The sequence below is a fragment of the Delphinus delphis genome, chromosome 11, assembly GCF_949987515.2.
Source record: "Delphinus delphis chromosome 11, mDelDel1.2, whole genome shotgun sequence".
Lineage (NCBI taxonomy): Eukaryota > Metazoa > Chordata > Mammalia > Artiodactyla > Delphinidae > Delphinus > Delphinus delphis.
The window spans coordinates 86,381,005-86,394,784 of record NC_082693.1 but is presented as its reverse complement, the minus strand read 5'-3'; the positions used below and the strand labels follow the sequence as shown (position 1 = coordinate 86,394,784).

At 41.5% G+C, this 13,780-nt stretch overlaps 1 protein-coding gene and 1 long non-coding RNA gene across 3 annotated transcripts in view; one reads left to right on the top strand and one right to left on the bottom strand.

The window, feature by feature from the left end:
• Positions 1–2,504: 2,504 nt before the first annotated feature.
• The window catches only part of TCP11L2 (t-complex 11 like 2), a 41,709-nt gene continuing 30,433 nt past the window's right edge, over positions 2,505–13,780 (bottom strand). For both annotated transcript variants that reach the window (XM_060025533.1, XM_060025534.1), the window contains exons 7-10: positions 12,494–12,681; positions 12,099–12,280; positions 9,660–9,832; positions 2,505–4,890 (exon numbers count right to left, since the gene is read on the bottom strand). In XM_060025533.1, coding sequence (XP_059881516.1) covers positions 4,646–4,890; positions 9,660–9,832; positions 12,099–12,280; positions 12,494–12,681 — 788 coding nt within the window. In that variant the 3' untranslated portion in view covers positions 2,505–4,645. The remainder of the gene's footprint in view (positions 4,891–9,659; positions 9,833–12,098; positions 12,281–12,493; positions 12,682–13,780) is intronic.
• Positions 7,719–12,092, top strand: LOC132434023 (uncharacterized). Its single transcript, XR_009521254.1, has 3 exons — positions 7,719–7,814; positions 10,245–10,376; positions 11,827–12,092. It is a non-coding gene; the product is annotated as an uncharacterized lncRNA (long non-coding RNA).

Genomic DNA, 13,780 nt, shown 5'->3' with positions numbered 1-13,780 from the left:
ACGGTTGTGATATGATTTGACAATTTTTGGTCTTATGTACTTAAGTACTCAATCATCACTTCTCAAAATACTAAAACCTCTTGAAGTGTGAAAGAGATTTAGGACAAATAAATGAGCTATTGTAATGTATTCTGTCCACATTATGCTTTAGAGTTTGTAGACAATTTCAAATACATTATCTCATTTGATTCTCACAATAGCTCTGCGAGGCAGTCAGGTAGGTTAGGAAATGGATGTTCAGGGAGACTAAAAGATTGGCTTGAGGTCATATAGCTAAGAAGCAGAAGTGAATTCAAACTCAGGTCCTGTGACTCTCAGTCCCATGCTACTTTTACTGAATAATGAGTGGAAAATGTTGGTACCTAACATACTCAGAGGAAGAACAGGCTGAATTTTAGTTTTAAGAAGGATTCAAGTGAAAAAAATATGTTGCACAAAAGATGGCACTCCCCACGCCCATGGCATACTTAGCCAATCAGCCACAGAATTCTTTACTGCTTGTCCTGGATTTAGCTTCAAAATCCTCTCAACACAGTGCTCTGGGAGCTAATACTAAAAGATCAGAGCAGACACATGACCTTAAACTTATTTTCATGGGACTTCCCTGGTGGTCCAGTGGTTAGGACGTTGCGCTTCCAAAGCAGGGGTCTTGGATTCGATCCCTGGTTGGGGAACTAAGATCCTGCATGCCGTGTGGCATGGCCAAAGTGGGGGTGGGGGTGGAATCAGGTAATTCCTGCATGGTCTACTAGGCAATGCCCAGCACTTCATTAATGCAAGGACCCAGTAAGTTCTGTTTTTCATTAAAAAAATAAACTTATTTTCATAAAAAGATGATTCATAGAGCTTATTCAAGGAAACGGGAGGGATCTGAGGTGGAGACTGTTGCTAATGCTTACCAATACCCAACACCCACACCCGCCTTTTCTCCTGGGCACATCTTCCTGACTCCTCTGCAGTTAGATGGGGCCAGATGACCATCTAGCCATCTAGTCATCAACTAACGATCTAGTTAGTTCTGCCCAATGCACCATGAGTAGAAGTGGGTGATCCTTTTCTTTCCCTTATCTTCTGAGTGATTAAGGAGACGCTGAAGGTTTCAGGGACTATTGAGTTAGAAGATGGATGGAAGTTGGGTCTCTAAGTGGCTGAATGGAGTAGGGTCCGCGACACACACACCAACCTTCCCTAAACTTTGAACTACAGTTTGAGAAATAAGGTTATGCTGAGGCTTTGCTCAGCAGTTCATCTACACACACCAATAAAGGTTGACTTCAATGACTATGCCCTTCCTGGAATCATCTTTTCGTGTCATTCTTAGAGGCGATACTGGATTGGGGGACCTCTTCACACATTTCTCCCATTCAAGTTTTAAAGACCTCATGAGTGCACATGGTAGTGGATTTGTTTTTCTCTTTCTGATCCTTCCTTTTTGGAAGAAATCCCTAGTTGGGTGACCTTGGTGGGAACACAGGAGTCTAAGGGGCAGCTACTGTCTTGTTCCATCCCCTGCAAATTAGAGCCTGGGCCCTTGATAGAGATTCTTCCAACTGAATGTTGATATCTGAGACTTTAAATCTTGAGCAAATGAGGCAAAGCAGCAAGGACAATTGAGAAACCAATCTCTGAATCCAGCTTGGCTGAGGTCCTATGCTTGCATTGCCTTGGTTCTTCCCATCTTCCAAGCTTAATTCCCCAGGTAAAACAGATTCCATGAGGTACTTAAACCTCTCCAATAAACTCTCTTTCTGCTTCTGTTAGCTAGAGTCCATTTCTACATGGACTCTTGTGCCATGTGTTCATGCGTATACACATACGCACACAACACAATATTCTAGCACCAACAGCAAGTGTTCTTTGCCAGGGCAATCCTTCCAAAACATAAATTGCTTGTAACCTTCTCCTGTTTCAAAAGATTCAATGGTTATCTCTTTCGGGACAAAACCCTCCCTTTTGAGCATGACATCCCAGAAGCCTTCTACCTTGCTTGTTTCCCCTCTCATCACTTCCCCTCTTCTATAGGCTGGACCCTTGGCTTACCATTTCTCCACACCGTCGTACCCACTGTGCACTTGGCCTCTTGTGCCTTTCCCTTTCTTGGCAAGTTCCTGCCTACCCTTCATGCTTTAGCTCAAGGGTGACCTCCACGAAACACAGTCTGGCAGTATTTCCTCTAACACCACGTGTATGTGTTTTATTGCCCGAATTACACTTTATTGCAATTGTTCACAAGTTTATCCTTCTTATTAGGTTACAAACTTCTTCAGGACAGTGTCTGTCTAGTCATCTGTGTATCAAAGATCTAGGATACTTCTTGGCACACCGTAGATGCTCAATAGCTATCTGTTGACTGAATGAATGAATGAACATGACCTGATGTCTGTGAGGCTCTGATGATCAGCAGAAGAATCCTTCTAAAACAACTGCAATAAAGACTGTGCAGTATTCCAGCCCTGAGTTACCCAAAGGTGGTTTAGAAAACAAAGAGACACCAGCTATCTTGAAATAATTTTTAATGCTTTAAAATTTGACTAGCGCACACAATACATGTTTTAGCAGAAGAAGAATGAAAATGTGTGTATGGTGTTTAATAAAATTGACATTACAAAACAAGACCATGTTAAGAAAATTCTCAAAAGTAGAAGTAAACATTTCAGTAAAAACCAAGTAAACAACACGCTAAGGGATAGGATTTTAAAATCCTAATAAATGTAGTTGCCTAAATCCAGACTTCAGACATTGAGATTTACTTTGTCACTTAAAAAAAAAAAAAAAAAAAGGCAGAATGCCCTTCATTTTAAATGCATTTTTAAAAAATGTTTGCACATTGTTTTCCTGCTGGCAACTCAGTATAATCAAGTATATAAGAATACCAGATGGATTCCAATCTGATAATAAAAAAGTGTATCACCTGGTCTTCTGGTTAAATATACAGTTCACCTCAGAAAGCAACAAAAAGTTATGCTACACATTACATTTCTATGTCACACCCTCCCTGCTGTCCAGGCCCCAAAGTGAACACAGTTGAAAACTACTTCAACGTAAGAAAAAATGAAAACAAAAATCTACAGCACCTTTTGGTTTCTAAGCATAGGAAACAGGCAGAATGGAAATACAGGAAGAGGGAAACAATGGGTGAGACCGATGATGTGCTCTTCAGTAAAATTCCATTTATACACAGCTGCTCAAATGGACAGAATGGCTGATTTATGTATTGGTCACATGAGGAAAAAAAACTGACTTTCAAAATTTCCTCGAATTCTGGCAGATCCCTCCAAAGTGTAAAGACCGCAGATAATTTACTCACACAATCATTTCCTAGAACTTTATCAAATAATTAGGTAGCACCATAATGGTGAAGGTCGTGGTGAGGAAGAGAGGAAGAAAGGAGCATTATTTTTTACTTCCTACCCACTCTTCCCCATCAAATTACTAAGGTTCAATGAGTCCTCAGAAAACCAAACAATCAAAATGCATTTCATGCAAATAAAGCACTTTCCAGGCTGAGTCCATCCAAAAGGTAGTGCTTTACTTAACATTTCGGAAGAAGTATGTAATTCCAGGACAGTATGCAGATTTCTCTAGAATCCTGACAACCAGTGCCAGCTTGGCAAAGTTTAATTCAATGCATAAGAGTGGCAAATGATGATGATACTTAGAAGAGCATCTTGGTCACAGCAGGTAAGAATTTAAACAGCGCAGAAGGCGTTTGCTAGCACATTATATGGTTAAAAATTCCAGAGTTCAACTGTTTCTTTTTCAGACATGAATTTCACTGAGAATAGGGATCTTGTTTTATCAATTTTTCTTCTTACAAGTAAAACAATTCAAACCACTCCTGCCTTATGTAAAAATATTAAAATCTTATATAAACCTTATCAGTGGCCTGAGAAATGCAGGGACATTCACGAAGAGATGTGTGCAAAAACTGTTTCCCTCAGAGAGCAGGATAAGTGAGAAGAATCCACCCTCTAGAATAAAATTTTAGAAGGGGTTTGTTTCTATTTTCACTAAATGAACAAGGGAGGTTTTATCTAAAATTTGTATGTAGCTTTAAAATGTATTTAATACATTGAAATTCTAAACAAATACTGACAATTGGTATCACAAAGTGTGATTTGGTATATTTGTAGAATTTGAGGACTTATACTACGTAAGCTTCTATTACACATTAATAAAATTTAATTGTACATTTAAAATACGATTATCCCTTACTTCATATCATTTATTCAGAACATCAATCCCCTTGGTTATGTTCACAACTTTCAACCCTTTAAGAAGCTGTACCAAAGTTAAAAAAATCATTAGATTTGATGTGAAATACAACTCCTTACAGGTTGAATGAATAAGCCAGATATATATGCTTAAGAAAACATTTACAAGTATTATATAGGTAATATAATTAATTACAAATTGCTTGCTGTTCATTAAAAACATCTCTTTTGGACTTGTAGATAGTGCACAAACAGGGTCATTACAACGTGCATGTCTTTGCAATGCTAATATTACTGAATTATACAGATTCGGGCTAACGCTGTGCCACAGACAGGACTGAGAACGTGCCGCATCTGAAATGCCATTGATGGAAACAGACTGGGTACCTAAGTGCTGGGCTTCCAATCTCTTATCCAATGTCAGTTCCTCTTTAGTTAGTAGATGATGAAGCTTCCGCCTTCCCCGTGGCTTCCTCACTAAAGAGCAGCTTTCGAAGTATATTTGCATAAAATGGTCCATACACTTGTTTGTTGAGATTCACAATGCTTGCATATTGCGAGCCTAGCACCTCTAGCTCCTGCTGAACGACAGTGAGGCCTCCTGGCACGGCAGGCATGCATTTTGGAGGGTTTGGCAGACAAAGTAGGCTTTTCATGTATAGCTGGATTCGTTTTTCTGGGGAAAAAGAAGGCATCTTTATCTGTCCCATTATTAAAGCACGTGATTTTGAAAAATGAGAACAGTAATTGTGGTATGTGGATTGCGGCAACATTCTCAGTTCTTGACCTCTCCCTATATTCGTGCCCTTTCCAAAGCAGCCTTGCAGCTCTTCCCATCAAAGACTGGAGTCTGTTTCCCCATGCCTTGGAGCAGGGATGGCCTTACGACTTGCTTTGGCCAATGCAGAATGTGGCAGAAGTGCTGGTATGTGAGTTCCGTGCTCAAGAGGCATTGTTTGAACCCACTCTCTCTGCCTACCACCACCATGTAAACAAGCCTGGGCCTGATGAGGGACCATGTTGAGGGAAGCCCAGTTGTTCCATCTTAGGCCATCCTAGACCAACCTGTAGCCAACCAACTCCCAAGCACCTGAGAGAGCCCAGGCAAGATCAGCAGAGCTACCCACCCAAGCCACAGCTGACCACAAATGTACGCGTGCGTCCAGCAAGATCAAAAGAACTACCCAGTTGCCCCACAGACTCGTAAGCAATGACAGATGGAGTTTTGGGGTGATTTGTTATGCAGTAATAGCTAGCTAACAAAACATGCATAGCATTTTCAGGGTGGGGTGGGGAATCTTTTACAAAAACTCAACGTCCATAATTTTAATTATGTATCCTAAAGCTGAGTTTGTAAACTGGCACTGCCAGTTTGGTCCACGTAGTGTTTTTTAAAAAGAGAAGTCATTTAAAACGAGGGGATTTCATATAGAAAATCAAAGTTTTGGTTCTTCTTGAAAAATCTACAGATCTGGCAAACTTGGGGGCCCAAACTGCCACATGGCAAGGGTGAGCCCACATCCGAGTTTTCACAGGACAGTTAAAGTTGACACCTGCTGTCCTGGCATAATTAAAAAGAGCACTCTCAAAAGTGTCCTGGGGTGGAAAATAAATTATATGATCACCCCCCATGTGGGCAACAATCTGGAGTCACTAAGGAAGGGCCACCCCACTGGCACTGCCACCTTCTCCATTCTTCCTGCTTCAGTGCCTCAGTGTATCTGCATTTGAGACGACTTCACAAAAGCACGCAAATGCATAAATAAGTGAAGCTGCAGTGGTATTGGACAAATGGTACTGGACAAGCCTGAAATGCCCCAGCCCATGCTGCTCCAAGGATGTTCTCTGGCTTTGGAAACAGAAATCTCACAAATAAGGAAGTTTACTAAGGAAAATACACTCCATCGAATACAGATAACTATATTGCTGAAACTTATCTCTAAACACTTCTCCCAAAAATCACACATTTCAGCCAGACCTGACCTAGAACTCAAAGTCCCCAGTGTCCCATGTCCATATCTTAGCCCAAATTGTTTCCTCTTACTAGAATGCCTTTCCACCTCACCTCATGTCTGCACAAGTCGAGAGCATACTTCAATGCTGATGCTAAAGTCACCTCCTTTCTGTGGCTTTTCCTAGCAACTGTTACACTATCATCCCATATTACTGTTACTTGAGAATTTATCTCTCCCTTCTTAGACGGTGGGCTTTCTAAGGGTCAGGGCTATTTTTTTGTCTTATAATATCCCTGGTCTGGCATGTGGCAGGCACGTCATAAATGCCGCTTGAATTAAAGTGAGATTGGAATGAAAAAGGTCTATAAAGATAAACCCCAAACTGAAAGCAATGGGAGCCAGAGAGGAATGGGGGCTGGAGAAGGCAGTCAAAGATGACTTGGGCCTTATCCATAATTTGTCAACAAGAGGAAATTATTCATGGATGTATCACTTGTATAATTGAAAATTACTTTTTAAAAATGTAGGTGGCTATTAGCATGCAAATAATTTACACAGCAGGTAATCCATAAATCATTTTTACATGGTTTTGGTATATATTTGGAAAAAAAATAGTTTGAAGGAAAACTCCCTCTCTAATTACCTTTTTTAATGGCTAAGAACACAGTAGGAGTTGTAATTCCATTGTAGACAAATAGCACATCAACTAAGAACAAAAGAAGGCAGACTGTGGGTACCATGAACTACAGGGGAGGAAAGGCAGGGGTAAATTGGAGCCCTTTTTCTGTCCCAGGGATCCCTCTAAGTGCTTAATGTATTCCAGCTCCTCTGCAGGCAGAGAATTAAGAGGAAACTGTCTGCTAAATTCCCCGTTAGGCTGGCTGGTCGACTCTCAGAAGCTGGGTCTATTTTCATCACAGATACGGTCCAAACACTTTTCACAAGGCTGTTTAAAGAATGAAACTTTTTCAAAACTGTTATTATGCTGACAAGTGGTTCTATCTCCTCTGTGGATGAGTCACAGTTTTTAGGCCAAGACTAAGGTGACAGAAGCGTCTGTCCATTTAGGAGCAGCCAAATGGAGCCCCTGCCAAAGACGTGCCCTTGGCTTCCAGAGCCCAGGGAGGGACGCTCAAGTGAGTCATTCATGTTGCTAGGCAACAATACTTTGAATGAGGTTACAAAATACTTCCAGTTTGCAAAAGAACAGGAAACTTGGACTGGGGAGAGCTGGGTGGAAAAAAGTTGCTTGACTGGATTTTAAGAGGCCACCTCGGGGTGGGGCATCTCCTGGACCCCAGCTTCCCTCTCCCTTGACATTGCAAGTACTTCCCTGATCTAAAGCAAGGGCATGGAGGACACCCAATGCTCTGGCCACGCTGCCAATGAGCAGCAGGGCTCCAGCTTTGACTGTAGTGCCCATTAGAGCAGTTAAGAATATGAGTCACTCTCCCCGCCCCACCCCACCCTCTCTCTCTCTTTTTCTCTCTTACACTTCTTCCTCTTCCTCTTCCTCTTTCTCTTTCTCTTTCTCTGCTATGTGAGGACACAACAAGAAAGCAACCATCTGCCAGCCAAGAAGAGAGCTCTCACCAGAGCCCAACCACGCTGGCAACTTGACCCCAGACTTCCAGCCTCTAGAACTGTAAGAAAATATATTTCTTCTGTTTAAAAAAAAACAAAACAAAAAAGAATATGAGTCAGAGAGGCTCAGGAAGAAGCCATACTCTGCACCCTGCTAGTTATGCGACCTCAGGTGAGAGTTACTTAACTGCTCTAAGTCTCCATGCATTCACCCATTCCACAGATATTTATTAAAGGTCGTCTCTGGGCCCAGCATGGTATAGGGAAACAGCAGTGAGCAAATATGCACCCCGTCCTCGTGAGGCCTGTGCACTAGTGGGGGGTCTCTTGGTACGTGGCAGACTGCAGACTGCCCCTCTTTCTCCGGGGAACACCGTCTCCCTGTTGTTGGCATTCAGCTGGAGACTACCGGCCATGAGATGCATGTCAGCAGTGAAGGTTACGCAGGGAAGGGCTCAGCCACAGGCAGCTGCGGGTATGCTGTGTGTGTTACTGTTTTCACCCGTCACCCCTCAGCAGCCCACATGCTACACACCAGACGGCTCTTTTCTTGGGGGTGGGGTTGAAGCCTAGAGCTATTAAGTGGCCTGGGTGGCCTAGATCTCCAGCATCCCGTGTCCCCAGGGATAAGAATGAGAGAAACTATTTCAGAGCCTCAACTAAATAATAGCAAGTACTTGTATTCTTAGGGAAGTCAGTGCTGTACTTTGAAAACTTGCAGATTAGTCCTGGAATGTTAGTATATTCGAATGCCACACTCTTTCCTCTGTCTGGTCCATTCCTCACCCTCTGCAGTAGACACTCGCTTTGTGTTCCACATCACCCTCTTCCCTTCTTAAGGCCACAGCACCCTGATCTTGTTTGGGGGAAAACAATCTCTTCCCTAGTTTCAGACCAGGTGTTACAGGTAAAGCTGACTCACCAGGAATTGAACACGTCTCAAGTTTAAGTTTCTTCCCCTCTGGCCACCATGAATGAGTCAACAATGGGACATGACCACCCTCTGGAGTCAATGAGACTCAATTCTGGGGTCACCGTCTGAGCTAAGAGGGGAGGGAAACTGACTCCTTTTTTTTTTTTTTGGCTTGACTTAAACACAGAAAGATGTAGGCTGGAGCTGAAGTCATCTTGCTGTGTTGGGAAGAGACTCTCCATGGAGACAGCCAGCCCAGAGGAAGGCAGTGCTGAGGGACCAAAGTGGGGAAACCAGGACCCAGGACATAGTTTAAGCTCTGATTAAGCTGTCCCAGCAGCCAATCCCACCCTGCTGTTTTCTGTTATATGAGCAAATACATTCCCTTTTTGCTTAAGCCACTTTAGAAGCTTAGGTTCTCTGTCACAAGTAATAGAAAAAGTCCTAACTGATACATTCTCCCCAACTCACCAATACAACTTGACCTTAAGATATTCCTTTTCCTAGCAATCAAGTACAAAAAAAAGTCAACCCACTATGCCTCTCAGTTGCAGGGTCTTTTTAACTCTCTGTCTCTCTAAGCCTGACCAACATAGGGGCCTCAGCTCACACAGGTTTGCTTCCCGCGGAGCCCGTGTCTACTTTCTGTGAACATATGGCCAGCTGGTTTGGATTGCTCTATTGATCTAGGAATTTAACATTACTGGCAGCATGATGTTATTTTCTTCATAGAAACCTATCGGCTGGGTAGTAAGGTAGAAGGCTCTGAAACATCCTCCCACTCTGCTACATATACACACAGAAGCAGCAATGAGTCCCAAACCTTTGAAAATATTAATGCTTTCTTCATATTTTCAATATTTATTCACTCACCAAAAGAAGCAGGTAATCTGTTTAAGACTAAAATTTGACTGACACTTAACATTAGCCAAAACCAGCATGGTAAAGCAAATTGGAATTGAAGCAGAAACCAATAAAAACATGAAGACTCACCAATCAAGGACCAGATAGGATTGTCCTCCTCTTCGATGCTTGAGAATTGACCTACAAGATTAGCTTGAACCTCAGCATCTAGAGCAGGTAAACCTCTCTCCATCAGGGTCTTGTTTACCTCGACACAAGTCTGAACACCGATAGAATTTAGGACTTCCTTCAAGTTAAAGGTCCTACAAAACATGAAACAAAAATCCCATCAGGGATAGTTTTTATTTAGCAGGATTTTTGTTGTTGTTGTTGTTTTAAAAGTATACCAACTTATTTCAAATGTCTACCAATTTTTCCCTATACAGACAATAATTACCTCTATTAGAATGAGCTTAGAAAATAGTAACTCCTCCCAACCATCCTTTATATGTAGCAGATTTGTAAATGCTTAAAACCACTCAATTCTGTGGGTAATGTTTAAATAGGAAAGCACAGACAGAAAAATGTGGTCCCTGAAAATAAGTCTGCAACCCCATCTTCAGAAAGGGAAAGAGTAGGTTCTTTAAAAAGTAACCTATTTACTTTTTAAAATAAACCCTCTGGTCTGAGTGGATTCATTCACAGATTTTTTTTTTAATGTGCTTGGAAAATGAGGTACGATCAATTCCTTTATCCACGCCTGAGCAGTAAATCTCTAACACCAATCAAACACAAGAAATGAAGATATTCAGAAGCCAATACCATGAAGACAAATTACCTAAAACTCTTGACCTATCATGATGGAAGGTAAGAAACTCCTTCGCATTGTTACTTCCAAGTAACTGATCAGTAATCCCAAATATATACAGTCCAGAAAACTGTAAAAAGTAGTTAGTGGTGGGTTATTTAACAGGTAAGGAAAAAGGTGTAATTAGAAACAGCATTTGTTGGATCCGCACTATTGGGGAATGATGATGGAAAATTGCTGCTCACTAGTCAGAAAGGGTCTTTAAGACAACTTTGTGCAAATTGGGAATTAAAGGATAAGAGATGGGGGGATGGGGTGGGGGGAATTAGACAAAACAATAATATAATCAGATAGGCAAAACAACTATAAAGAAGATGACTTAACAACTAAGTAGTTATTAAAAGCTAACGTTTATCAAGCACTTACACCATGTGCCAGACACCTGCCCTAAGTGCTTCACACAGTCATCTTAAGTTTCCATTAACCCTAAGGTAGGTACAATTATTCCCTTTTTACAAATGAGGAGGTGAGACTCAGAGTGATTCAGGATCTTATTCAATGGTACATAACAAGTCAGTAGCATAGCTAGGATTTAAACCCTGGTTTGCCTGACCCCAAAGCCTGTCCTCTTAGTAACCATTTTGCTGTGTGCTTTATATTAATACTTAAGCAGTACTGGGGGTTCACTAAAGGCTTAATAAATTAGAATTCCTGGAAAATAATGGTTACCCAGTGTGGGAAAATGCTAAAATAAGATCTATTGCAAAACCAGAGCAGGTTTCTTTTTATTACAGGTCTTGGGTCCTGGAACGTGAAATAAAAGAGCCTGGCAAGTTAGCACCAGGATCAGTAGAAAGGGCAGGGCCTTGACATAGGCCAGGGTTCAGGCCTTGGCTTGTCCTTTTCTTGGTGTGCAACCCAAGGCAAATCCTATTCTCTCTCTGAGCTTCAGGTCAAAATGAGAACTTTGGATGCTATAACCACTTGGGCTTCTTTGGGCTTTTAATATTCTAGGATTTTATCAAGTCATTTATGTGCTCTCTAAGTAATGGGCAGGAGGATGGGAGGTTGGGTGTATCTCCCTTCAAAGAGAGGAATAAAGTCCCTGAAAACACCTGAAAGGGGAACCAGCAAGAGGAGCTGACCCATATAAGACCCATGGAAACATCTGGCCATTGGCTAAGACTAGGAATTTTCTAACTTGGACAGGATTCCCAATAGGATGATCTAAATGCAAAATTGAAATGGGATTCTAGTATTCAATGAAGGTTTGATACTGGGAAATGAATTTGGCAAAAACAAAACTTACACTGGACTTGCAGAGCATCTCTGAAGGACAGAGATGTCACCACTGTGAAGATTTCATAGAGGCTGGGTCAGTGAAGCTGGTAAACATTTCATGGCAGAAAACCTATGGAGTTGGAACAACTGAATCGGAAAGCCTCTTTGATAGGGCGTTCTAAACACTGAGCATGGTGGATTTCTGCATTTTGTTGTTTTTTTCCACAGCACTGTCAAAGAAGAGCTTTTGCACACACCCATCCTGAGCGGAAACACTATACTCACCCTGGCACTTGTTATGGAAAAGACCTCTCCTTTCCTATGATGGGACATCTAAGCCTTCAGTGATATTAAAAGAAATTCTAAAAGAAGGTGTGAGCTAAGCTTCTCAAAAGCACAGTCGTGAATATCACATCCAGATGTCAAGGTTATTTACATTCTCTGAAACACATGCAGGCCCTGAATACAAGGCAAAGCAGATAAAAATGCTTGGAACTTACTCTTTGTTCATGCCTTCAAGTAGAACAGCTGAAATCTTTTTTACCCTGATTGCAAGCTCAGGTAGGCCGTCTGTCATAGCACCCACCATGTTGTTGGTGATTAGGGACAGGCAGGCAATCATTTTCAGTTGATTCAGCTTTTCTGTCAGTTCCTGAAGACGTGCTCCATCTGTCATGAGTGTCTAGCATGTTTATTTAAAATGTAAAAATAGTAAGGGAAGCTCAATACCATGAACTTGTAAAATAAGCAATGTTACATCCAAACTCCCATTTTTATCTGATTTCAGTAAAGTCATTAAATCACATGCAACACAGACAGACCAGCGGATTCACAGTTTGAACTTAAGAATTAGAATACTGGAAAACTTGAGTGAAGGAAAAAAAAAATCACTCACCTCTGGTAATTCTTTTTTCTGATAATCCCACTGTAACAATTTCAAATAACTATTATTTAGCACCAATGTAGGGCTCAGGCTTGGCTTGGAGCTGTTTTTGGCCCCGGGAGTTAAAGCAGTCTCAGAAAGAGAAAGTAATTCTTCATGTACAGATTCTTTTATCCATTCTGTAGTTTGATCAAGAGCACCTGCAAGTACAAAGGCCACATATTTGTCCTACAGCTGATGGATTCCTTCATTTGTGCATTCTACATGACAGATGTCAGGTTAGGTGCTGGGCATGAATGACAAAACAGCCATGGCCCTCAAGGAGCTGAGCTTAGAGTCCAGATGGGCAGACAGACCTGTAAGCTCACAATTACAGCAGAATACAGTGAATACTAGACGACACAGCAGGAGTGGAGGGAGGAGAGGAACTCCATAAGTGACACTTCAGGATACAAGGCAGACAGAGGAAAGAGCTGTCACGCCAGGATAAGAGAATAGCCCACACAAAGACCCGGAATAGTGAGAAAATATGGTAATTTGGATGCTACAAGCAAATCTGTACTGCTGGTCTATAAAGAACTAGGAGGGAGAAAGAGTGGCAGCAGACGGCATCAGATGGATAGACAGGCCAGCTCACACATGACCTTGAGTGTTGTGCAGAGAAGGTATTTAGATTAAAGGCATTGATGATTAATTAAACATTTTTGGGTTCCAGACCCCTCCTCGGAGTGTCTGAGTAGAGCTATGCCTTTCCCAGCATGCTGGTGTGCACACTTTATTTTACTTCAGACCCAGTTCTAAGGTCTCCCCCTAGAAATAAACTGCTTTTTATACCACATTTCTTATAAAATTATGTATTTGGTAGAATTTATAAGGTGGAGATTGCTTAAAAATGCAGACTGAACACAGGTGCAGATTTTTTAAAAAGACCCAGAGAACAAAATAAATAGTCACCCTGGAAACAGGGGTAATTTATGAGCAGCTCAGTTTGCCACACTTAAGCAACACCACCTCCAGAATTTCACAACTTTGTTTCTCCTCAGTTGGCAAATGTTGTTCTTGGTTTTCCCAGTTCTGTTTATAAAGATATAAAAGACTTGCAGTCTTTTATTTAAAAGGTACCCAACAGACAGAAACAGTGGAAACCATCATGGATATAATTACAATATGGCGGTAATAAGCATTTATTCTGCAAGCTTAATCATTTACAGCTGACAGATTTAAAAGCCCATTTCTTTATCTCAAACAAAAGCAACAGTGTAGCAGAGGTTCTCAATCCTGGCTGATTGTAGAATCACC